Raw genomic sequence first — 23,758 nt, forward strand, 5'->3', positions numbered from 1 at the left:
AGAGAAGTCTGTTCTTCAAAACAACGAGGTGAAGCAGCGTGTGGTGCCGCCACCATAGCGTGAAAGCAGAAAAGAAACGCTCGCTTTCATTCGTGTTCTTTTTTGTTCTATTCCTTTTGAAAGATGATTGCGGGCAGCAAGAGAGAAGAGTGCCCACCGACACACACCAGAGCCACCATAACTGCCAGCGCAGTCTTTTCCCTTTTGATGTCTCGGAAAAACAAATTGACGAAGGGCTGAGAGCCGTTGCCCAACACATGACCCGTACTCATCACCGCGTCTACGAGGATTAGAGGCGGCCCCTCCAGCGCAACGCACCTCGGTCCAGAATGCCTCTCTTGCCAGCTACGTTGAGCCCACCGCCCACTGCATGCGACGCGCCACCTCCTCCTTCACGTAGGGTGTGACAGCCAGAAGGCCCTTCGGCAACGCCGCCAGCTCCGTGTGCGTGCCAGCAGAGCCGTCTGGCCGCGCCAACGCGTACCGCAACGGGGCGCCGTCGTGGGCAAAGATGTCGCCGCCCATCGCGTAGAGGAAGGCGTGCGGCGCACAGCAGTCCCACTTTTTGATCGTCACGGGCGGACAGACGAAGGCATCGGCGGGGGTGATGTGTTCGCCGGAGACGGCGCTGCCGGCCCACATCTTCTTGAGCAGGTGGTACTGCTTGTAGCCCGCACCTCGTGCACGGATGGCTGTGCAGGGCTGAAGCTGACCGAGCAGCTGCTGGAGAAATTCTTCCTTGGTGGTGCTGGAGTGGCAGACGAGGAGGGCCGAGGCGGGGGTGCAGGGCGGGTGCGACGCCGTCGTCACCGGGGCCGGCAGCAGCGCACCGTCAAAGACCACAAAAGGGGAGGAGAGGCGCGGGGCGTTGAGGATAAAGGACAGACTCGGTCCACACCGCGTCGGACGCGCGGGGCCTGTCGTTGCGGCGGTGCTGCTGCTCTGATGAAGAGAGATGGCGCTTGCACTCTGTGTAAGGGGGAAGCAGAAGACGCGGTTCATGACCGCCGCGACGGGGACGTTGTCGAGGGTGATGCCAACCAGCGTCATCGGCGCCTGCCACACGCCGTCGTAGAAGCAGTTGGTGCCGTCGATGGGGTCGATGAAGACCCCCACGCGGCGACGCAGCGCCTCGACGGAGTCAGCGTAAACCGTCGACGCCGTCTCTTCAGGTGCAACATCGGGTTTCGCGTACGTCTGCAGGTGTGCGCGCAGCTCGGCGCCGTTCGGCATGAACGCGTCGCCGCTGTCGTAGTGCTTCTTGACACAAATCACCGCCTCCGCGGCGAGGGCGCTGCTGGGCTCCTCCTCCTCCCCGACCACTGTAAACGGCTGCGAAGGAAAGGTGCGCTGCAGCACGTGGGTGAGGACGGCCTGCGTCAGCACGTCCGCGGTGGTGACCAAGTCCTCCGCGGCGTCGCCGTCCTTGTAATCCAGGTGGGACTTGACGTCGACGTTGACGGCGCTGCGGAGAGAGGCCAGTAACAGTCCTCTGTCTGCCTCGGAGAGGTCGAGCACCGTCTGCGGACGGGCGGAGGTTTTTGGATCATCGTGGTGGAAAGACATCTTCGCTTCGGCTTCGGGCAGTTTGACGAGGTCGAGCATCACGTAGCGCTGCGCTGCGAGTGCAGCCCGGACGCACACCTCTAGAAGCTGGGCCAGGTCGATTGAGGCCATTTGCCACAACTGAATCGACTCGGTGGTGTGGACACACAAAGAGAGGGGGGGGGGGAGGAGGAACGATGAGAGCGCTTGTGTATTGGGGAGAAGAGCAAGTAGGCCGAGAATCAGAAAGCCACGGCAAGGGTTTTGACACAGGGTAATAGCAATAAAGTAAACCGTTCACCACTTAAAGGAAGAGGCACTAAAGAAAAAGCACCAAATGCTCTCGGCGAGATAATGCGAAGTTGAGGGGGCAAAAAGAAAAAATGTCGGCCTCGCTCACTCGGGAAATCGCGGCGCCCTTTGCCAATGCCTCGGTGCTGAAAAGACCCTTCTGGGTGTGTGTGTGGAAGCGCAACGGAGGAGAGAAGGAGGATGAGGGGAGTGCATACGTGCAAAGGAAGGAAAGAAGAGCCCAGAGCTGTTACAAAAAGTAGCTGTCGACTCGTACAGTGCAACAATTACATGAGTGGGTAAGAAAACTAGAACGGCGCACATTGAGCAGGAGCGTCATCATAACAGAGCGACAGGGGAAACGGAATGGCGAAAGAGCAGAAAGCAGCAGAAGAAGAATTCTTCAGGGTGAATGTCTGCACGCACATAAAAAAAAGTTATTGATACTTGAATGAAACAAAAATGTATGTGTTGGGGAGCAGCGACGTACGGAGAACCTTCTATCAGAACTGTTTGAATGCAAACAATAGAGAAAACAAACATGCAACAGTTAGCACTGCGACGCCCAATCGATTCCGTTCATTGTGGACCGCACAGCTCCTTTCGAGGTGAGTGTCTCAGCCCAGCGGATGAAATAAAAAAATGAAACAGAAACAGTCGATAAGGCCAGGAACACCAAAGGCACCTATTCGAGTCCAACGTCACGCTCCGTACTTGGCAAGCTGCCCTGCCTTGAAGGCCAGCTCTCGCAGCAGGGCGTTGAGGGTAGACTTATTCGTCCACTGCTCCACGGGCACCTCGGTGGCCTCTCCACCATATAGTCCTTCCTGCAATCCGCGATCGCGAACAACGGGGTAGCGCGAGTACACCTGCACGGGAAACACATAGCAATGGAAGTCAACGGAGCAGGAGCCATCCGTCGAGGTCGCACACTGCGACTTCGCGGCATCTAGCAGTTCGGAATAGTAGCTCGGGGTTGGACGCAGCCACGCATAGGCGTCCGTCCGTGCGTAGTCGGAGGAGGGGGTGCAGAGGGCGCCTCGAGACACATCCAGAACGGCGACGAGGGTGTAGGGGGTCTCTGCCGACGCCTTCTGTGGCGTCGACCCACCACTGTTTACCTCACCGTACAGCCATGAAAGAAGTGAAATGAGCAGCGACACGTCTGCCACGCCCGTCGCGTCGAAGAGCGTCATGGGCTTCGTCAAATGCTCAGTGGCACTCGCACCTCGCATGGGAAGACTCCGCGCCACTTCATCGGTTACCTTCTGCACGGCACAGGCAACCGTGTTCTCGCTGCAAAAAGATGTAACATGTGCCGTAATGTCTTTTGAAGACGGGGCGTTGTCGGCGTCTGCGGAGGTGAGCACACAACCCACGTGATAGCCGCAGGCGGTGTCGAGCAGGGGGGCGGTAAGGTGCGTGGTGTCCACCAGCACCAGCACAGAGTGGCAGCGGTCACCCAGCGCGTTCATCATCGAAAGAAATGCGATGGCAATGGCAAGAACAGAGAGGCGAGAAAAATCTGATCAGAAACGATAAAGAAAGAGAAGTACGAGAAATGAAGTAGACAATCACGAACCTTCAGCAGCAGACGACGACGTCTTCAGCGTCACCGGAGGTAGCACCTCCGCCGTGTTACCCGATCGAAGAAAAAAAGAAACGTAAAGCAGTACATTCATAAAAGAATGGCTTTCGCCGTTGCCCCAACTTGCGCTTGAAAATTAAGATAAGAGGGGGGACTCGAATGACACTCTCATGCATCAAACGACGGACGCCTCCTCCTCGCGTGCAAAGGTGCGTCAGCGAGGGAGGCACTCTCACACAGCCTTCATCGACTGAGTTCTTCATTCATCACCGGAGTAACCGTTGACTTCTTTCTTTGTTGTGTTTTCCAGGAAGATGTTTGAAACGTGAACAGATTTCACTTTTTTCCTTTGCAAAAGATGGCGTAACGCTGAAAAAAAGAATTACATCCGCATCGAAAGATAAGGAGAAAAACTTTTAGACGCGTTGCACGACGTCAGAACGAGAAGTCTGAAAACAGAAGTGTAAATGAAAACAACACAAAACACAAACATAAATAAATAAGAAGTGGGTGGCACCTTTGCTTTCTATAAAACAGTGCAGTGTCGAACACAGATACTCGTAGCAGGCATTAAACAAAACGTCTAGATTCGAAACTCAGCAGAAATGCGCACGCATGAATTGTTTTCCGCAGTGCATCTCCATATTTTTTTTCTCTCTAACTCTCTTCGTAGGGCATCATATATATATAACATTTTCGCGCAGCAAGGCTGAGCGCGATGAGCCGCCAGAGGAGAGCTAAAAACGTTAGGAGGACGGAGGACACACATACCTTGTAGAGAAAACAACCCTTATCGTTGTTCGTCAACAACTATTTTATCCGTTTTAGGGCAGGCATACATGCATCGAAGAAACGTGAGCAGACGCGAACGGGGTCGGTGGAAGAGCGAAAACGGTTGGCTGACACTGACGCTGAGCATGAAGTACGAGCGACTTAATGGCACAACCTTTTCAGTTATTTGTTGGTTTTCCCTTCCGCCTTTGTCTTACGTTTGCGAGATGTCGCGTCGCGGCTCGCGGATCTGCGATGTTTGCTGTGCCGATCCCACTCAAAAGAAAAAAGAAATACTTATAAAAAAGAAAATGGAGAGGACGAGAGGTTTTTTGAGGAAAATAAAGAAAAACAAACACAAACAAAACTAATGAAATACAGAGAGGAAAAGTAAATAGAGCTGCAAATCGATCGTCGCCGTAGCGTAGGACGGCAGTGCAAACTTGAGATCCCGCTACTCACTGACGTACCGTGGACCTCCTCCAATGGCCAACCCGCTTGCAGCCAAAACTCCTCTATTGCTACATGAATGTCAACGATGCGGGGAAGTCTCCTGTAGAGCTTGCCCCACAGAACGATCGTCTGCCACTCATACGCTAGGGCACACCTACACGCACACCACCACTTTTCTTCCCTCTCTTCTCATGCTTTTCTTTTTTTTTGTTCATTCATGAGCAACAGCACCGTCTCCTCACTTACGCAAGGCATTACCACCCCAGAGGTCGTGTTTTCCTTTATCTTCATGCACATGTGATGACACAATAATGGAGATGTTATGCGTGGTTCGTGATCTCCCGACGGCCGCCAAAGAAGCTAGTCACGGTGTCCATCATCGCCAGCATGTAGCCACCGCCTAGCCCGGGGTAGCGGGTGAGGAGGCTACGCGAGTACGACTCCTCGTCGCACTTCTTCAGCTGTGCGTCAATGCGCTCCATCGCGTCGGCCAACGAACTTTGAATCGCCGGCGTGCTCGCGTCCTCCGGGTCCAGCTTCTCCTGCAACTGCACACAGTACTTGCGGAAGATCTCCAGTGAGCTGTAGAGGGTCGTAGCGTTCAGCATGATGCGGCACGACTCCGCCCGCGTCGTCTTGACCTTCACCTGGAAGGTGTCGGCGTTGTTGTAGACGGCGGTCAGAGTGGCGATGGCCATGACCTGCGGAATGGCGCAGAAGCGGAAGACGGAGGGGTCGTGCAGGGAGGACATGTAGTTCACGACGTACGGGATGTGCGTGACGGCGTCCGCCACCATCGCGTTGAGGCACTGCAGGGCGGCGGCCTTGTTGGCCTCCTCCTTGAACTCGCCAAGCTCCGTCGCGTAGCGGCCCCAAATCTCCTTTGGCCAGAACATGCGCGGCGGCTCCTCGCGGATGTCCTCGAAGTAGTCGCGGATGATGTTCGTCTTCTGCAGAAAGAGCCCCATGTTGTTGGAGTCGGTGAAGTCCCGGTTCAGGCTCGGGTCCTCGAAGCCGCAATTGGCAAAGAGGTCCGTCAGCCCGTGCCCGACAAGACCAGCGACGTAGTGGCAGTACAGGTTGTAGTCCTCCTTGGTCACGACGGGGCGCTGCAGGAACTCGCACATGCCGTTTGCCATGCGCTCGCAGATGTCCGCGATGACGTTCTGGTAGGCGGGCTTCAGCTTCTTGAACTCGCGCGAGACACGCGGGTAGTTCTCAAGCAGCTCCCGCTCACGGCCCTCGCCGACACCCGTCATGCACCAGTTCGGGTCGTCCATGTGTGTGTGGAACTTCGGCAGCTCCTTCAGCTTCACGTCCACCGGCACCTTCATATCGTCCTCGACGGAGTCCAGCGCACGCAGCACGAGGTAGAAGATGCAGATGGCGTCGCGCAGGGGCTTGTCCGACAGCTGCGCCACCACCACCGCGAAGGAGCGCGACACATCGTCCATCACATCGTAGCAGAAGCGCAGGTCCGTCTCCTCCGGCGGCACCTGCACCTTGATGGAGCGCATCTGCCACTTCACGCGCATCATCACCACCGCATCCGAAAGGAAGCCCATTGTGTGTGTGTGTGTGTGAATGTGAGAGAGAGAGGGTAGTTGATTGTGGGGGGAGTTTTGCGTGGTTGAGGGTGTATATATATATATATACCTCTTTTAAAATATTGTCTTTCTTAAACTCACTACTACTTAAAAGAAAAGAAAACGAGGAACTTTAGCGGAAGAGAGAGAGAGAAAAAAGGAGCGGATATTTAAGCTTTGACTTGGTGAATATGGCTGTAAAAGAGAAGAACACTCTCCTTCCAGTGGCGACGACGCGTTGGGTGGTACGAGTGAGTGGAATAGAACGAGTGTGCTTGATTCAACGGCGGCAATGGAAGAAGAAATAAAAGACAGGGGCTATCAGAGAGGAGGGGAGGTTGAGAGAGGACCGAAGTGCTGTACGATGAAACGACACACGTACCTAGAGCCAGCGAAAGGCTGCGTGTATGCACGAGAAGAGGGTTTTGCGTGCTTCCCAGCACGGATCAGCGGCGTAGATGCGGCGAGTGGCGCAACACCAAAGATGAAGCAAAAACATGCGGTAAAACGGGGGAAAACACGGATGGGCGGACATACCTCGGCGTGACTCTTATCTCAAATATATGAATGAATATGGTAAGTTAGTTCCTCTCACTCTCTGCCAATAACTGCAAAGTTACAAGTAACGGAAAACTAAAGAAAGGGAGAAGCATTGGGAGAGGCGGACGAAGCGTTCGATTAATTGACGATGACCCGGACTCGATAAAACCCCCCACAAGTCGAGGCTGCACAGACGGAGACGCACGTGCCGTTGGCATTCATCGTCACAGTAAAACAACCGATCTTAGCGTTTTTGATGTATAAAAGAACTTTTAGAAAGTAGATAGTTACGATGGGAAAGCAGCCGAAACGACCAGCCTTTCTCCATAAAGAAGAGAATTTTAGAAAAGGTGAGACGTAGCGCTACCTTCTTTGCTGACAGGCGGCGAAGGTAACGTACTCGACTCAAATGCGGCTCGCGCGTGATAGCTCGCAGCGGGTGTGTGCGAGCACGCGGGCGCGCTCACAGTTTACTCGAACGCTTCACCGCCCTCCCAAAGTCATCCACGTCGCCGTCGACCCACGGCTTCAAGAAGGCATACGGTGTTGTGCCGGGCCCATGCAGCGTGAAGTCGGGGTGCCCCTCCGCCAACGCCTTCCGCACATCCGCCTTACTCACCCACACCACCTTCGTCAGCTCCTCTGCCTCCACTACCAACTTCGGCGAGTCCGCGGCGACGGCGTAGTAGCAGAGCATCAGCAGGTAAGGGTAGGGAAAGGGCTGCGAGCCGATGTAGCGCACGGCGCTCACCTTGGCCCCCGTCTCCTCCTCCACCTCCCGCCGCACCGTCTCCTCCGCCGTCTCACCGAGCAACATAAAGCCCGACAGCAGCGTCAGCTGCTTACTCGTCTTGCGCCGCTGCGAGAGGATGACGTTGCCGCGGCCGTCAAACACGGCCACCAGCACCGCCGGCATAATCTGCGGAAAGTGCTGGCGCTTGCACCTGGTGCAAGTGCGGCTGAAGCCGACGTCGCGGGTCGGGTCGGTCGGGGCGCCGCAGCGGGAGCAGAACTTGTTGGCACCGTTCCAGCGCACAAGGGAGAGCGCGAGACCGAAGGCGGCCTGCTCGGCCCGGCCCATATCGAGCACGTCGTTGTCCTTCGCCACCTTCCACTCCAATGTATTCAGCAGCGGGCCGGAGACGTTGTTCGCAGTCGTGACAAAAAGGTTCTCGTTGGACAGCGGGACTTCGCCGACGTAGAACAGTTCCTTCGTGTTCTTTATCGTGAGAGTGCCGTCGCTCAGCGAGTGGTGCCACCAAACCACGTTAGGTTGGCGCTGCGCACGCGGCACAAAGGCGGCGTTGTTGCGCTTTACAATGATCACGCGCGGCTTGCGGGAGGCCTGCAGCCGCTCCGCCTGGAAGCCGGGGGCCATGCGCTCCTTCTCGTACCGCTGGAGCGTGCCACCGGACATGGGGAAATCGTAGTAGTCGTTCATTTTTTGACGTGTAATCGCTTGGCGCTGTGAAGCTTTAAAGCGAGAGCTTCGATGCAGACGTGCTTTATTTTGTTTTTGCCTTTTTATTGTTAACGATGGAAAAGAGAACTGCTGAGAAGGGTGAGGGGGCAGTAGCGGGAGGAGGTGGCCTTGAACCGTAGGCGGCCCTGCGCAAAGGCAGCACCGAGGAGCAGCCTGGTTCTGCTCTCCGTTTTCGCACCGAGGACGAACGGTCGCAACCCGCGACAACCGAAGGGGGAAGCGAGGAAAGGCAGAGAACGAATCCAATAACCGCCTTTCCGCGTCGGTGCACCGTACGTGTGCTTGGTCCACGCACTTGGCAGCGTACGAAGCAAAAAGAAACGAAACATAAACGTAGTTGGGGGGAGTGACTCTTGAAGGAGTCCGGGCGGGGAGACACCTATGCTTTTATCATTGTTTTCTGCTGAAAAATTGAGACGCACACGCTTTACTGCGTGGACGCCAAATGACGGTCCGCCGCCTCTTCGATAACGGCTCACATGCATATAAAGGACAAGAGCTACGGAGCGAGAACACTGTCTACCGTAGCCGTTAGTAGTGAACTTGGTAGGATTAAGCACAGTGCGGTGACCCCCGTGACAACAAACCTCTCCTCCACTCCAAAGCATTGAAGCTTGTTACGACCAGTTAAAATGATAGTGATAATAATAATCGAGTCACCGCGTCCGCTCCGCTTTTGTCAGGTGCAACGCGTTCGCGTTGATCTCGTTGAGTTCAGTTTCTTATTCGTTTTCAGCTAGCGAAATGAGAACAAAAGATAAGAGCGCAGCTAACAGAGTCACATTGTTGGCTGTTATTATTGCTGTTGCTTTGACAGGGTTCTTCCGCGCCTCCCCTTAGAGACACACGCAAAAGTACATCAGCAAGATATAAGGAAAGAAAGGGAGAGAGAGAAGAGAAATTCAATAAAGGAAGGGGCAGAGGCGAAAAGGCATTACAGAAGAAAAAGAAAAAGGGCAAAGGAGGTAAACGAGCATATGAAGCGTAGCAGACGAAAAGAGATGAATGGGGCATTCACCGGTCATACATGAGTAAAAGGTACAGTTAATTCTACTAAAATACGGGGAGGCGGAGAGTCGCCGACTTGCGTAAATGCGAGGCATTTAGAGAGCCGAATATATATATATATATATATTCAAACGGAAAATAAACGGGCGTACCGGAACAAACATGTAACACAAACACAAGGGAAAAACACACACAGAGGTAGAAGAAAGGTTAGCACAACAACTCTTCGAGCCTACGCTGCCCCGGCGAAAAGAGCTAAAGTAAAGTAGTACATAGCTGAAGAAGGGGTAAGGGAATGATCACCAGACGAGGTAGCTGCATTTCGGCGACCGCGCGCAGAGACAAATGATCCTCTGGAAAGGAATCACGGACTCAGAAAACACACACACACACAGAACAAGGAGTGTGCTCGTTGCATCATCACCAATAATAATAATAATAATACTAATAATAATAATAGAACGTCTCTGTTTCGCCAAAGGTTTTCCTTTGTGTACAACCATACGTGTCGCTTTCTCCTGTTGTACCAACAACACATTCATTTTCAAAGAGCTTAGCGAATTAAAGATAGACAAACAACAGTGATTACGCCTTTACCCCACCCGCGACTCCTCCGCTCCCACATGGTCACGTATCCGCAAAACGGCTGAGCTTTCCATTAGCACTGAGGCGATTAACCGCACCGACGGCCTCGTCTACGTCCGGAGAGAACACACATGGTGAAAGAAGGCAGAGAACCAGAAAGTAAGAAAGAAAGAAAGCGAACGCACGTGCGGAAAAGCCAAAACCAAAAATATTGAAGAGGATCCACAAACGATGAAGATGAAAAGCACATCTATAAAAACTGGAAAGCGCTGTACTGCGCGGACACCTCTTCCGCGTACGTGGCGGGAGGGGGCCCCCCAGAAAAGAAGAGGGAAAAACCAACTGCAGGGATTTATATAGCCGCTGCGTTTGACTGGAAAAGGAAGAGAGGTAAATGAGACTCATATATATGTTTATACCGCACACCACTCCTGGACGGCTCAGAGAGCCTCCTCTCTTTGGACAGTGCCGCCCCATGCTGCAACGACGCTCGTCACCTCTGCATGCCTTCTGACACGCACGCACACTGACAAAAGAATAATAGCAGTAGCGGTATCATAGGTTTCTACGTCACAGAGACAACACCACCACCACTAAAAACAACCACAACCAACAAGCATGGCTAGACACGCTCTGCCACTTACGGCGCAGCTCTCTGCAACGTCGTCAGCCATTCCCCATACGACTTCGCATCCGGCGCCATAAACCAAAATGCTTTACCGGCCTGATTCTTCATGGCAAAGACGAACTCTTCGCCTGCCATCATCACATCGATTGGACACACGGAGGTCAGCGTCGCTACCGGCACTACCTCTTCCGGGTCGGTGCCGGAGGGATCACGAAGGGTGATCTGCCTGCGGTCGAAGTTGAGCTGACACGGCTGCCACCCACGCAGGGCGGTGTGGCGCTTCACGGTACCGACCAACGGCGCCGGCTCGGCTGCGGCCACCGGCACCTCCTCCGGCAACAGCGCCTGCGAGATGCACCGCCCGATGGCCTCCCGCACGTCATTCGGAATGCGGTTGTGCTTCTCCACGCTGCGCTTTAGCGTCTCCAAATTGGTGCGAATAAAGGGCTCGTGGAACAGCTCCTGTATCGTCGGGCGCTTACTCGAATCCACGGAAAGAAGACGGTCACAAACATCGCGTAGGTTTTCGCTGTACCGCGCAGGAAGCTCAGAGCAGCGGCCGTGGCAAATGTTCGTGATGAGCTCGTCCATGTTCTTGCCGGTGAAGGGGCGCTTCAAAGCCATCACTTCGTACAGCACCACGCCAAGGGCCCACATCTCGCTCTTCTTGCTGTAAGGCTGACGGTGCCACAGCTCGGGGCTGAGGTAGTACGGTGTGCCGCAGAACGTGGAGCCGACAGCGTTCGAGAGCGAGTCCTCGTACTGGCGAGAGAAGCCAAAGTCACCCAGTTTCACGAGGCCCGTCGTGGTCAGCAAAATGTTGGCCGTCTTCAAGTCACGGTGCATCATCTTGTTCGAGTGAATGTGATCTAGGGCAAGACACAGCTGGAGAAATATAAAAACCACCTCGTGCTCACGGAAGTACTTCATGCTCGCCACGCGCGCCTTGATCTGCTTGTACAGGTCACCGCCGTCCGCGTACTCCATCACGATCAAAAGATGCCCACCTTTTTCCGCTGCATCCTCGCAGCGCACGATGTGAGGGTTGTTGCACCGCGACAGGCACTTCACCTCGTTCGTCACGAATCCACGGTCCTTCTCACTCATATTATTTAAATCCATCACCTTTGCGGCGTAGACGGTTCCCGTCTCGCTGTCCTCCACGCGCCAGGCGCTGCCGAAGCTGCCCTGGCCGAGCAGGCGCTTCTTCACGTATTTGCACTCCGGCCCTCGACCAAGGATGCCCTGCAAGGGGTCCTGCGCTGACTCGCTGTCGCTCGGCGGCACCGGCAGACCGTTGTTGCCGCTGTTCGGCCTTTTCAGACCAACATCCGTCATCTTTGCCTCTGTGTCTGCGTCTTCGTTCCACGGTCCCTACTCCGTTGCAAAGCAGCGTAAAAGGAGAGAAGGCTTCTGCGGTGACGCCGCACAAAACCACCAGCATGAAGATGCCGAGGCGTACGCGGAGAAGGCGACGCTAGACAAGACGGCGTAGAGGGCGAAATGCACAGTGGCGTATAAACGGGCAAAATACATCAACACTTTTCTGTGTATAGAAGAAGAAGAGAAACAAAAAGCGCAGCAAAGCCGTCTGTGGCGCCGTCTACCGGACACTGCGCGATGCAGAGGCCACCTACACAGAGAAGCAAACACTAACAGATGCGGAAGAGGAGTCCACAAAGACGCTTTCTGACGTATTGGATCAGCAGCGCTCTACACCCCACCACACGGCTAGAAAAACGAGGGGGGAGGGGAAGAACCGTTCAGCCAATGAACCTGCTTGTGTAAGCAGGGGAGGAAGAAGACAAGAGAAACGCACGTGGTCGCAAGAGCGGATGTGGTCTGCCGGACGTACAAAACGCCGTCTTGCTTGAGGAAGAGAGAGAGAAAAAAGAAGAAAAAAAATCGTGAAAAACGGGGGGCGGGGGTGGTGACAGCGGAAGCGGCGTTTCTTATTCTTAGATATAAATACCACCTGTAGTGTAGTCTTGCTGCGGTTTGTGTATGGATAGCTGCTACGGTGCACGACAGAGTGAGGGGTCTCGTAGCACCAGAATTAGATCTAGGAAGAGCTGAGATGTAGTAACCGGAGTGCTTAACAGTGAAGAATGCAAGAGGAAGAAATCAAAAACGAAGCTGCAAGTCAGAGCAGATGCAGAGCGCAACAGTGATGAGAGAGAGAGAAAGAGATGAGAATGCGTCTCCGCTCCCCCCGCACGGCCGACACAGCTGGAAGGCAATCCAACGAGGGAAGTGCTTGCCGACGCTAGCCAGCCTGTTTTTAAATGATACGCTGTAGGTGAATCAAACCGCAAAGGGAGCCAAAAAGAAATGGCACAAGCCAACATAGCACGGAGGCAACGACGACGCAGCTGTCGCGAAAGAAGCGGGTGGGGAAAGAGAGGGGGAGTTCATGGTCAGTGTCCTCCTGCCCTCACCCAATACACGTTTGCCTCGTTCTGCATTGGAAAGCATCAATAGAGCTACTTAGAGAAGTGCACACCGAGAAGAAAAACGGGGGAAAAACAAACATATAAGCGCAAAACAGACACAAACGGAAACACCCACACACGCACACAGAGAGAGAAGCATTGGAAAGAAGATGCGGACGAACCTGGTCGCTGCCGTATAAAAAGGAAAAAGAAAATCGGTATGAAAGGCGAAAACACAACCAACACGTGACGTTTCGCCACTGCACTACTTCGCTACGCGGAAAGCGGATGATGTGTTTTTTTTTTTTTCAAAAGAGTGTTGTCTTCGCTTCATACTTGTTTGGTGATGATGCACGAGAGAGAGCAACAACCCGCAGCACCCAGATTCACTGTTTACAGAGCGGCGTTCTGCAACGTCGCTAGCCATTCCCCATACGACTTCGCATCCGGCGCCATAAACCAGAACGCCTTGCCCGTTTGATTCTTCATGGCAAAGACGAACTCCTCTCCTGCCATGATCACGTCAATCGGGCAGACAGAGGTCAGCGTGTCCACCGGCACCGTTTCTTCCGGATCCACGCCGGACGGGTCACGAATAGAAATCTGCTTGCGGTCGAAACTGAGCTGACACGGCTGCCACCCACGCAGGGCGGTGTGCCGCCGCACCATCCCCATCAGCGTCCGCGGCTCGTCGATCGGCGTTGGCGTCGCCTGGTGGGAGAGGGCCTGCACGATGCACCGCCCGATGGCCTCCCGCACGTCAAGCGGGATCTTCTCGTGCCGCTCCACACTGCGCTTCAATGTCTCCAGATTAGCGCGAATAAGCGGCACCTGAAAGAGCTCCTGAATCGTCGGGCGCTCGGCGGGGTCGATGCAGAGGAGTCGGTTGCACACCTCTCGCAGACCTTCCGAGTAGCGCGGCGACAGATCCGGCCGATAGCCGTGGCAGATGTTCGTGATGAGCTCGTCCATGTTCTTGCCGGTGAAGGGGCGGGTCAGTTCCATCATTTCATACAGCACCACGCCAAGGGCCCACATCTCGCTCTTCTTGCTGTAGGGACGGCGCTTCCACAGCTCGGGGCTGAGGTAGTACGGTGTGCCGCAGAACGTGGAGCCGACGGGCTTGGTCAGCGAGTCCTCGTACTGGCGAGAGAAGCCAAAGTCACCCAGTTTCACGAGGCCCGTCGTGGTCAGCAAAATGTTGGCCGTCTTCAAGTCACGGTGCATCATCTTGTTCGAGTGAATGTGATCTAGAGCAAGGCATAGCTGAAGAAAGATGTAAACCACCTCGTGCTCACGGAAGTACTTCATGCTCGCCACGCGCGCCTTGATCTGCTTGTACAGGTCACCGCCGTCCGCGTACTCCATCACGATCAAAAGCTGCCCGCTCTTCTCGATGGCATTCTCACAACGCACGATGTGCGGGTTGTTGCACCGCGACAGGCACTTCACCTCGTTCGTCACGAATCCACGGTCCTTCTCACTCATGCTATTTAAATCCATCACCTTTGCGGCGAGCATCTTGCCGGTGGCGCTCTCCTCAACCTTCCAGGCGCTGCCGAAGCTGCCCTGGCCGAGCAGGCGCTTCTTCACGTATTTGCAGTCCGGCGTTTTCCCCAGAATTCCTTGCATCGGATCTAGCGGAGTGTCACTGTTGCTCGGCGGCACCGGCAGACCCACGTTGCCGCTGTTGAGCCGTATTGTGTCTGCGTCAGACATCTTGAATATATATATATATATAGGGTGATTTGCTTCACAGGGAAAACTGCCGCGGATTGACGAACCCGAAACAGTAATAAATAAGATAATAGTAATCGCAAAACAAAAGGCGGCAATTAGTTCGTTTTTGCGAGGTCCTTTTTTTTTTGCCGCGTTGCTGTCTCGCAGAAACACGGGACTAGAAGCAAGGGGAAGATAAAGCAGTAAGGGTCAGATAAGTGGGTCAGCACCGGTGCGACGTGTCGTCAGAGACAGATAGGAAAAAGAAAGAAAAGCCTAGCGAGATAAAGGAAACAAGAAGAACAAAACACTTCCTGCAAGACAGGGCGATCTGAGAAACCAGAATGGTGAATATCGAATTACGCGTGTGCGAGTGTGTGAGGGGTAAGTGTGTATAGAGCTAAGAGAGAGCGAAAAACAGGTAAAAAGGTATTTTTTGTTTGCTTTAAAGAGGCAATATTTTGCGTCAACGTAAAGAGCCAGCAAAGCCGCGATCTGTGAAAACACGAAACAGGAGAAGCGGACGTGCAGAAGACACAATTAACTGAACTATTATTTCAGGACAACGTGCGGTAAAAGCGGAGAGAGGGAAATGCCCGCCAAATTGAAAAAAAAACCACAAACAACAGCGTCTCAACGTAAAAAGAGAGAAGTCAGTTTGGAAGTTCGTGTCTCAAAAACGGAGAGCGTCGCTTCGACTTGAGAGGGAAGGAAAAGAAAATGGAAGAGGCGCCTTTCCAGCGTGTCTACAGTGAGAGGATAGAGAAAAGAGCGGGGAGTTCCTTCTGACGGTGCGTGCGGCAGAAATACATAAACAAAGAAAAGACGCTTATTATGTGTTTAAGGTGATGACAACAGAGGAAAGAAGAAACAGAGGAAAGGAGAGAAAACGGAGAAAAGGAAACCGAAGATCGAACGTTGCAGGAAAACAAACAAAAACAAAAAGCCAATTGGGGGGGGGGGAACTGAGAAGTACGTGCGAAAGGATATTCTCCTTTCAAAAATATGTAGATTTGAGGGGCAGCGGAAAGCTAGAAGGGAGGGGGGGGGGTTGAGGGAAAAGCGGGGGGACAGAGGGGCGTGCGAAAATATGTGGGTTTTCAGGTTGATGGGAAAGGAGAAGAAGAGAAAGAGTTAAATGAAGCGCAGTGGTGAGGGCTTTCCTGCATTCACAATGTTCGTGTTCAGCGAAGAGCACAACGCCTTGCCTTCTTACGGATTAGAGACTCATGAGGCGTGTTGATGTCGGCTTGGGGCATTTGAATGACGAACCACGCATCTCCTCGTGCTGTCGGAGTACAAAAGAGAGACGGCGCTCGTAGTCGATCTTTCTTCCGAAGGCCACCCTGCCGCCGAGAATGCCCACGATGCAAGCCAACCACAAAGTTCCCCGTGCATTGCCTCCGCAGTGCAGTGACCTTGCATCTACACGCAGTGGAGGTGAGGGCAAAGTCGATTAACCGCTGCAGCTGAGCGAATCCGCTTGCTTTACTAAAAGCGAGGAACACGAAAGGTGTAGTAGCTTCTTTCTTGGAGAAGAGCAAAAGACAAATTATTACGTTAAAGCAAAGTTAAATCCCCTACCCAAATAGAGACAGAAGTCGTGCTCCCAGTGCTCCACGAGTCAACAAGTAAAACAAAAGGGAGGAAAAGGAAAAAAGCCCGCAGGCGAGCCGTTCTCAAAGACGGAGCACACAACGTGAATGTGCCGTAGCAACTTAAGTACGGCAATCGTCTCGCGCCCTTCAGGTAACGCAGTGAACCCAAACCTAGACGAGGGAAACTGACAAGCAATCAAACAAACAAAAACCTCAACCTGAGTCAGCGCGATGCACTCGAGAAGGAAACAGGTATATATTTATAACGATCACCCAATAAGATACGCGCGTACTTCAGTTTCAAGATGCATAGAGCTATACAAACACAAATATTTCTTTCTGTCATTCTACCACTCCAACAAACCGCAGAAACGTCACGCACGAGAGTCGCACGATACAGCGGCAACGATTACGCCCTCAACTCAGTACTACGCCATGATACGCAGAGAAACAGTGAAGCTCTATTTGCAAGCCATTCAGCACGTGCAAATTGGTTTGGTAGCTACAACAGAACGCCATCATAAATTCATTATTATTATTATTATTTTTTTCCAGCTCTGCAGCGGGTAAAAAAACCGAACAAAACTCACCGTCCTGCGTTGCCAAAATATATATATATATGATAATCAACTGACGAAGAATTTGTTAAGCAGCAAAGCAGACTTTCATTTCTCCACTCCCTCCTTTTTATTCTTCCTCACCACTGCAGACGGAGAAGTTGAAGGAGGACTCCATTGCACCCTTCGCCGCCTCGGCAACCGCCGCATTCTCGAAGAGCTTCGCCAGCACCCGCTCCATTGACGCCGCATCGCTTCCGTGCTGACGCAGCAGCCGCTGCATCTCCTTCGCACACTCCGCCGTGCCCAGCTCCGCCTCTGCCGCCTCGCCGTCCATCCAGCTGCCGTCAACGCTCTCCAGCCACTGCAGATGCTGACGGTCGTCGGTGCCCCAGGCCGGCCCGTGCGGGTACGCCGCGGCGTAGCGCTGCTGGATGGCGCGCACAGCATCGCCCAGGGTGGCCGCCGTCCCGCCCTCCACCAAGTCGTTCGCCACCGCCAACTCCTTCAGCTTGCGTTGCAGCTTGTGGTAGAAGTGGCGCCGGCTCTCCTTCCACGGCACGACGTCGCGCACGACGCCGGTGGCCTTCATGCGGACGTGCGTGTCGTGGAGATCGGCGAAGCGCACGGCCACATCGCGGTACTGCGGGAGCATCGCGTTCTCCGCTTCCCGCGCCGCCTTCGGCTCCATCGCGGCGAGGTCGGGGCGGTTGCGCCGGATCAAGTCCCGCACGTCGTTGTCGCGGAATTTAATCTCCGTCACCCCCGACGCCTCCAAAACGCCGCCGCGCGCGGACGGGTCGCAGTACATCTCGACGACGCCGCCGTGGTTGATGACGGAGTCCACCACCACCCACGCCCCACCGCGCAGCTCGCCGGCTGGCGGGATGTAGATGAACACCGGCGCCGTGTAGACGCGCAGGTTGTCCACGATGGACGCACCGAACTTCAGCACCTCGTCGAACATGTCCCGCATGCCGCCCGAGAAGCCGCGCCAGTTTGCCAAGATGAAGCAGGGCAGCCGCTCGTGGTGGAAGTCGTCGAGGGCGTCGGCCGTCTTGCGGGCCGAGTCGGGGAACCACACCTGGCCGGCCTGCGTCAGGAAGGAGGAGGTCGAAGTCGGGTCGGCCGGGTCGGCGGGGTCGAACTTCTTCGTCAGGCGCGTCTCGACGAGGACGACGCCGCACGGGACGCCGCCAAGGGTGGCGCGGCCAGCCACCACCGTGCGGGCCCACCCCTCCAGCGTCTCCATCCACGAGCCGCGGTCGAAGAGGCCCGTCTGGCCCAGCAACCCGGTGACGAGGAAGCGCGGGTCGTAGGGCGTGTTCGGCACCGGGCAGAAGGTGACATCGCGGTCGACCGGGTCCGACGACATCCACAGCAGCGACCGCGGCGAGCAGCGGGTGGGGTGCGCGACGGCCGGCACGTAGTCGAGCCACTGCAGCAGCACGCGGGCGGAGGCGTAGTCGTGCCGCGTGCACCAGTGCGTGACACCGTTCGGCACCATAATCTGCTTGCCGCCGAGTTGGCTGTTGCCCATGTAGACGTCCTTGCCCAGCAGGCGGTTGAGGGCGCCCGCCCCGGTTAGGATGAGCGGCGAGTCGTTCGTCTGGATCACGCGGCGGCCGAGGCGGTTGAGGTAGGCCCCGATGCCGACGCTGCGGCCCGACACGAGGCTGATCGTCGGGATCTCGCCGTAGTTCTTCGACATCTCACCCGCCACGAGCCCGGACCCGCTCAGGTTCTCCACGCCAAGGTACTCCGTCGGCCCGCCGACGACGCCCTTGATCACGTAGCGCGTCTCCCCGTTCACCTCCAGCGGCTCCGCCTCCATGCGAATGCTCTTCTTCGTGGTGAGCTCCTCGTAGTCCGCCTTGGTCAGGTACAGGTAGGCAATCTCGCTCTTCCCTGTGAACTCGACCAAAAACTTCGACTTCACTTCGTTGCTGAGGCCCAGGCGGGCACCGCTGTTCGCGCTGATGTACACAAATGGCAGGTGCTGCGCGCGGGCGAGGACCGAGGCCGCCTTGAAGACGCGGTCTTCCGGCACGGCGAAGGAGCCGGACTGGAAGGTAATGTCGTTGGCCACCACCACCACCCGCCGCGTCGCCGCCAGCTGCGCCTCCACGTCATAGTAGCTCGGCGGCGCGTACTCGACCATCCACACCACCATGCCGCACGTCTGCGCCGCGTGGTGTCTCTGCGCCGAGAGCGTCACACCGTCCTCGCCGATGAAGAGCTCCGTCGCGTGGAAGGGGACCTGCGGAATGGTTGACGCGTCGAGGCTGCGGGCGCGGCACATCTTCATCCAGACCTTGCGCACAATGAGGTTCAGCATCGCGGGCCAGTCGTGCACGTACGTCGTGCCGGCGCGGCGAGCCTGCAGGCGCTTCACCTGGCGGGTGTCGAGTTGCGGGTAGGGGCCGAGGGTGTCCGCGCGGTGCCGCGCCTCCTTCGGCTCCGGCAGGCTCGCCACCGGCTGCTGCTCCTTCTCCGAGGGCAGCATCTCCCGCAGCGCCTCCAGCTTCGACATGGTGCGCATCATGCTGGGCGAGCCCTTCACGGTGGAGGTGGGGCTGGCGGGGTTCATGTCGACCAAAAACTCGGAGCCGCGGCTGGTGGAGGAGTAGTCGACGTCCTCGGACGTCTCGGCGCGGTGCAGCTGCACGCGGCCGTTCTCGAGGGACTCGTAGTAGAGGTGCACCGTGACGCCGTAGCCGGAGGGGCTGCTGGCGATGACGCGCATCGGGATGAGACCGGAGGGGACCTTCACGTGAAAGGCCAGCTCGACCTCGCCGACGCCGAGGTTGGCCAGCGTCTCCTGGTAGGAGCTGGCGGCCGAGGCGAGCAGCTGCTGCATGGTGCGGACGTCGAAGGTGAGCTCGATCATCTTCACAAAGACGTGGTTGCTATCAGGGTACTTGACGCTCGAGTCGTCGCGCGCGGCCTGCAGCGCGGCGAGGCACTTGGCAAGCATGTGCCCCGCGTCCACGTCCGTCGCCTCGGTCCACGGTGTCATGCCCATGTCATGCGGCGTCACTGCCACCCGCGCGAACATGCGGTGCTCAAGCATCGTGGCGCCGGCCTTCTTCGGGGCCGCCTTGAAGACGTGCACGTCCTTGTAGGGTGTTGGGTACATGCTGACCTCGTAGTTGGACAGCCGATCCAGCTCGAGCCGACGCGCCGACTGCGGCAGCACGTTGCGCAGCAGCGTGTCCTCGTGGAAGTTCATCTCGGCGCGGAAGGAGAAGAAGTGCGGCCCCTCCGGCATGCCGTGGGCCACAAAGAAGAGCGTCTCGAGCTTCTTGAAGCTCCTGAAGACGTCGGCGTCCTCCTCGATCAGCAGGTAGCACATGCGGGCCACGTCCGACTGCGACGACTCGCGCGACACGGAGACGAAGACGGTGGCGATCACGACGTCGTCGGCGTACTGCATCACCACATCGCGGAAGGACGAGGCGAGCGTCGCCTTGAGCGTCTGCTCATCCGGCAGCATCACGCAGACGCCGCTGCCAGTGCTCAGGTACGGCGACTTGACGACCGCCTCGTCGCCCATCAGCAGCGCGTCGGCGTCCATGATCGGGTCGAAGCTGTAGGTGGCGTACCAGTTACTCGCCTCCTTGAAGATGTCCAGGTTCTTGATGTCGCTCTCGCCGAAGTACTCGCGGCGGACAAACAGCTCTAGGCAGATCTGCACCAGGTGCTCCATCTGGCGGTCGAACATGATGGAGCAGAGCAGATCGTAGCCGAAGCTACTAGCGATGAGGTCGCGCAGGCTGTCCTTCTCCAGCGCCTCGGCGAACTGCGCCTTGCGCTCCGTGAAGGACGGCAGCGAGCACAGACGCAGCAGATAACGCGACTGCAGCAGCAGCGAGCCGTAGGCGAACGACTTGAGCGTGACGATCTTCGCCAGCGTTTCCTTCAGTGACTTGAGCAGCAGCGTGTTGCCCTCCAGGTAGCCCAGCACGCTGCGCATGACGTAGTGGTGGCAGTCCTGGTTGTGGGCGAAGTCGACCGCGTAGACCGCGTCGGCGTTGTCGAGGGACTCGCGCACCGCCTCGATCGCCTCCTGGCGGCTCTTGCCGTCGAAGCCTTGCTCCACCCCGACGTACCGCTCCACGATGGCGTCGATGATGACGCGGTACTTCTCGTTGGGGGTCAGCGGGTGCGTCTCGGACTCGACGAACGACTCCGCGGGGAGAAAGGACAGGTGCACCGCCTTCAGAGTGACGGCGGAGAGGCTCAGCGATGCGAGGTCGGCAAAGGCCTTGCGCACCCGCTCCTCGATCGGCATCTCCTTGAAGTGGTAGCCGTTGACGAGCTCCCACAGCGACTCCGCGGCGCGGCGGGCACGCGTGACGCCGTCCGGCCGCTCGTACTGCCGGGCCAGCAGCAGCTCCGTGGGCCACGGGTCCTTGATTTCGGTGGGCCGCGCCACCTTACTCGGGTCGTCGGGCGTAATCTCCGCCAGCTGGGAGCCCATGGCGATGGTGCTGCCCGGAACGGCGCGGTGATGCAGCGTGCCTGTCGTGCTTGCCCGCAGCGGCAGCAGCATCTTCATCACCTCAACCTCGGCGAACGTGTCGCCTTCGTTGACGTGACCGTCGTTGTCGATTACGTACCGCACGAGGCGGCCCGGCACGGTGGCCATGATCTTTGTCGGGTCGATGTCGCCGGAGAAGTTCGTGACCTTGCCGCCGATGGTGATGCGCAGACTGTTCGGCTCCTCGGAGACGTAGGCGACCAGCGTCTTGTCACCGATCGTGAGCTGCAGCGCACCTGACTTGAGAACGCGGAACGGCACGAGCACGATGCTGCCGTTGAGGGAGATGGCGTACTCGTTGGGGCTGGCCATGCCGGCGCTCAGCGTGTACTTCTCGGAGCGGTTGACGTACGACTCGGTGCGGAAGTTCGACAGGTACTCGGTGGACGGCACGTGGCCGGCGGCGAGGAAGGAAATGTACTTCTCCTTGTGCTCGTACATGGAGCGCATGTTGCGGTAGATGCTCGCGGCGATCAGCGCGGAGTGGATGCTGCGCTGGTGGGCCGGGACGTCCGCGGCCTTCTTGGCGATCAGCCCATCCAGCCACGACGTGCTGACGTCGCAGTCGCGGAAGGCGGGCGTCTCGAGCAGCTCCATCACGTACGGCGTCGAGGTGCGCACCTCGCCCCGCACGACGAGGTTGCGCAGCGCGAGCACCATCCCACGGCGTGCCTCCTCGCGTGTCTCGCCGGAGGAGAAGATGTGGCCAAACTGGGAGTCCGCGAACTGGTGAATCTCGCCCCCCGAGCCGACGGAGAAGTAACCCCAGCACTCCTTGCTGTTCTTGAAGGCGATCTCCTCCACCTTGCCAGAGGTGGGGCGGAAGCCCTCGTCGGTGTCCTCGGCGGTCACACGCACGGCGATGGTGTGACACTTGGGCGGCAGGCTCTGCCGCACTGTGAAGTCGATCGGCGTCGTGCCGTAGGGCTCCTCGCCGTAAAAGACGCGCACTTCGGGAATGTGGTCGAGGCGGATGCCCATGCCGACGCACAGCAGCGCCGCTGGCAGATTGACGCCGGAGATCATCTCCGACACCGGGTGCTCGACTTGGATACGCGGGTTTAGCTCCAGAAAGTAAAAGCCATGCGTCTCCTTGTCATACATGTACTCCACCGTGCCCAGACCGCTGTAGTTCACCGCGCGGGCCAGCTGGATGGCCGCCGTCTCCATGGCCTGGATGATGGCCGGATCGACGCCAAAAGCGGGGCCCTCCTCGACGATCTTCTGATGGCGGCGCTGCACACTGCAGTCGCGCGTGCGCACGGCGATGCAGTTGCCGTAGTTGTCGGCGAGCAGCTGCACCTCCAAGTGGCGCACGTTCTCCAGCATACGCATGACAAAGATGTGGCAGCCTTTGACCTCCTCGGAGACGGCAAAGAACAAGTTCTTCACATCCTTTATGTTGGTGCAGCACCGAATGCCCTTGCCGCCGCCGCCCTCCGAGGCCTTGATCATCACCGGGAAGCCGATGCGCCGGCACACCTCCTCGCACTCCTCGGGCGACGTCACGTAGGCCTTGTCGTAGGTCTGCGCATCCACGTCGAAGGTGCCGGGTGTGAGGCGGATGCTGTCCCCGCTCCACGGCACCGTCGGCACCCCGTTGGACTGCGCCACTATCGTCGAGGCGATCTTGTCACCCAGGGCAAACATGGCATCCTCCGACGGGCCGAGGAAGGTGACTCGCTTAGACTTGGCGCACTCCCGTGGCAGGGCCGGGTTCTCCGAGGCGTGGCCCCAGCCGGGGTAGATGGCATCGCACATGTTCTGCAGCGCCGTCTGCATGATGACGTCGACGTTGGCGTAGTTGTTGCTGTTGGGGCCGCCTGGCACGGGGATGTGCTGATCCGCCATGGAGATGAACTCCGCGTTGGCCTTCAGATCTTCCGGGGTGGCCATCACGATGAACTGCACCGCCTCGGAGTCGCCCATGTGCTCGTACGTCCAGGAGCGAATGGAGTCGATCCCCTTCACGGCGGCCAGCCCATTGTTCGCGATGAGCAGACGCTTGATCGGCTTCTTGGCACCCAGCGAGCTGCACAGCTGCTGCAGGGAGTCGTACTTGAACCCCGCAGGCGAGTCCACGTCTTTCGAGTTGAGCATGGCGCTTCAATTGTTTCTTCTTTAGAGTATAAATATAAAAGGAGAGATAAATGAAAAACAAAAGAGAGACAAAATAACGAGAGATTTCACGAGTGAGTGTGCGGTAAGGACGGTAGTCGCAAGACGCGCTGGATGTCTATTGATTTTGTTATCGGCTCAACAGAGAAATGCAAAGGCATAGGAGCAGGAAACCACGCCTACTTGTCTGCACGCGAATGATGGTGTAGTGTTGAAGAAAACGACAGGCGTGCTCTCAACTACTGTGTGTTTGAAGAAACAAAGACGAGGGGAAGGAGGAGATACGTGCACAAATAGAGATGTCAGCGAGGCA

The 23,758-nt window shown here is 56.6% G+C and overlaps 7 protein-coding genes across 14 annotated transcripts; all 7 read right to left on the reverse strand.

The window, feature by feature from the left end:
- Positions 1-345: 345 nt before the first annotated feature.
- ABB37_09194 (putative mitochondrial inositol polyphosphate 1-phosphatase) lies at positions 346-1,997 on the reverse strand (the record flags this gene model as incomplete). Of its 2 annotated transcripts, none has more annotated exons than XM_015808534.1 (1): positions 346-1,997. In XM_015808534.1, exon 1 carries the CDS (start codon positions 1,675-1,677, stop codon positions 346-348), a length of 1,332 nt encoding a protein of 443 aa, XP_015652987.1. In that variant the 5' UTR covers positions 1,678-1,997. The 2 variants fall into 2 exon arrangements, with proteins under 2 accessions (XP_015652987.1, XP_015652986.1); XM_015808533.1 differs by having other exon boundaries at positions 346-1,687.
- A 540-nt stretch (positions 1,998-2,537) lies between these two features.
- Positions 2,538-4,492, reverse strand: ABB37_09195 (hypothetical protein; the record flags this gene model as incomplete). 2 transcript variants are annotated; one of them, XM_015808536.1, is made up of 1 exon in its annotated part: positions 2,538-4,492. In XM_015808536.1, the coding sequence occupies exon 1, from the start codon at positions 3,312-3,314 to the stop codon at positions 2,538-2,540; it is 777 nt and encodes a 258-aa protein (XP_015652989.1). In that variant the 5' UTR covers positions 3,315-4,492. The 2 variants fall into 2 exon arrangements, with proteins under 2 accessions (XP_015652989.1, XP_015652988.1); XM_015808535.1 differs by having other exon boundaries at positions 2,538-3,362.
- Positions 4,493-4,968: 476 nt separating this feature from the next.
- ABB37_09196 (putative mitochondrial squalene synthase) lies at positions 4,969-6,553 on the reverse strand (the record flags this gene model as incomplete). Of its 5 annotated transcripts, none has more annotated exons than XM_015808541.1 (1): positions 4,969-6,553. In XM_015808541.1, the coding sequence occupies exon 1, from the start codon at positions 6,211-6,213 to the stop codon at positions 4,969-4,971; it is 1,245 nt and encodes a 414-aa protein (XP_015652994.1). In that variant the 5' UTR covers positions 6,214-6,553. The 5 variants fall into 5 exon arrangements, with proteins under 5 accessions (XP_015652994.1, XP_015652993.1, XP_015652992.1 ...); XM_015808540.1 differs by having other exon boundaries at positions 4,969-6,509; XM_015808539.1 differs by having other exon boundaries at positions 4,969-6,453.
- A 684-nt stretch (positions 6,554-7,237) lies between these two features.
- ABB37_09197 (Mutt/nudix family protein-like protein) lies at positions 7,238-8,327 on the reverse strand (the record flags this gene model as incomplete). The annotated part of the gene is made up of 1 exon (XM_015808542.1): positions 7,238-8,327. The coding sequence occupies exon 1, from the start codon at positions 8,213-8,215 to the stop codon at positions 7,238-7,240; it is 978 nt and encodes a 325-aa protein (XP_015652995.1). The 5' UTR covers positions 8,216-8,327.
- Positions 8,328-10,490: 2,163 nt separating this feature from the next.
- On the reverse strand, positions 10,491-12,615 carry ABB37_09198 (putative serine/threonine-protein kinase; the record flags this gene model as incomplete). 2 transcript variants are annotated; one of them, XM_015808544.1, is made up of 1 exon in its annotated part: positions 10,491-12,615. In XM_015808544.1, the coding sequence occupies exon 1, from the start codon at positions 11,814-11,816 to the stop codon at positions 10,491-10,493; it is 1,326 nt and encodes a 441-aa protein (XP_015652997.1). In that variant the 5' UTR covers positions 11,817-12,615. The 2 variants fall into 2 exon arrangements, with proteins under 2 accessions (XP_015652997.1, XP_015652996.1); XM_015808543.1 differs by having other exon boundaries at positions 10,491-12,573.
- Positions 12,616-13,303: 688 nt separating this feature from the next.
- On the reverse strand, positions 13,304-15,661 carry ABB37_09199 (putative serine/threonine-protein kinase putativeprotein kinase; the record flags this gene model as incomplete). The annotated part of the gene is made up of 1 exon (XM_015808545.1): positions 13,304-15,661. Exon 1 carries the CDS (start codon positions 14,627-14,629, stop codon positions 13,304-13,306), a length of 1,326 nt encoding a protein of 441 aa, XP_015652998.1. The 5' UTR covers positions 14,630-15,661.
- Positions 15,662-16,914: 1,253 nt separating this feature from the next.
- On the reverse strand, positions 16,915-23,688 carry ABB37_09200 (putative mitochondrial acetyl-CoA carboxylase; the record flags this gene model as incomplete). The annotated part of the gene is made up of 1 exon (XM_015808546.1): positions 16,915-23,688. Exon 1 carries the CDS (start codon positions 23,425-23,427, stop codon positions 16,915-16,917), a length of 6,513 nt encoding a protein of 2,170 aa, XP_015652999.1. The 5' UTR covers positions 23,428-23,688.
- Positions 23,689-23,758: the final 70 nt, after the last annotated feature.

Source organism: Leptomonas pyrrhocoris, assembly GCF_001293395.1.
Source record: "Leptomonas pyrrhocoris isolate H10 chromosome Unknown, whole genome shotgun sequence".
Taxonomy (NCBI): Eukaryota; Euglenozoa; class Kinetoplastea; order Trypanosomatida; family Trypanosomatidae; genus Leptomonas; species Leptomonas pyrrhocoris.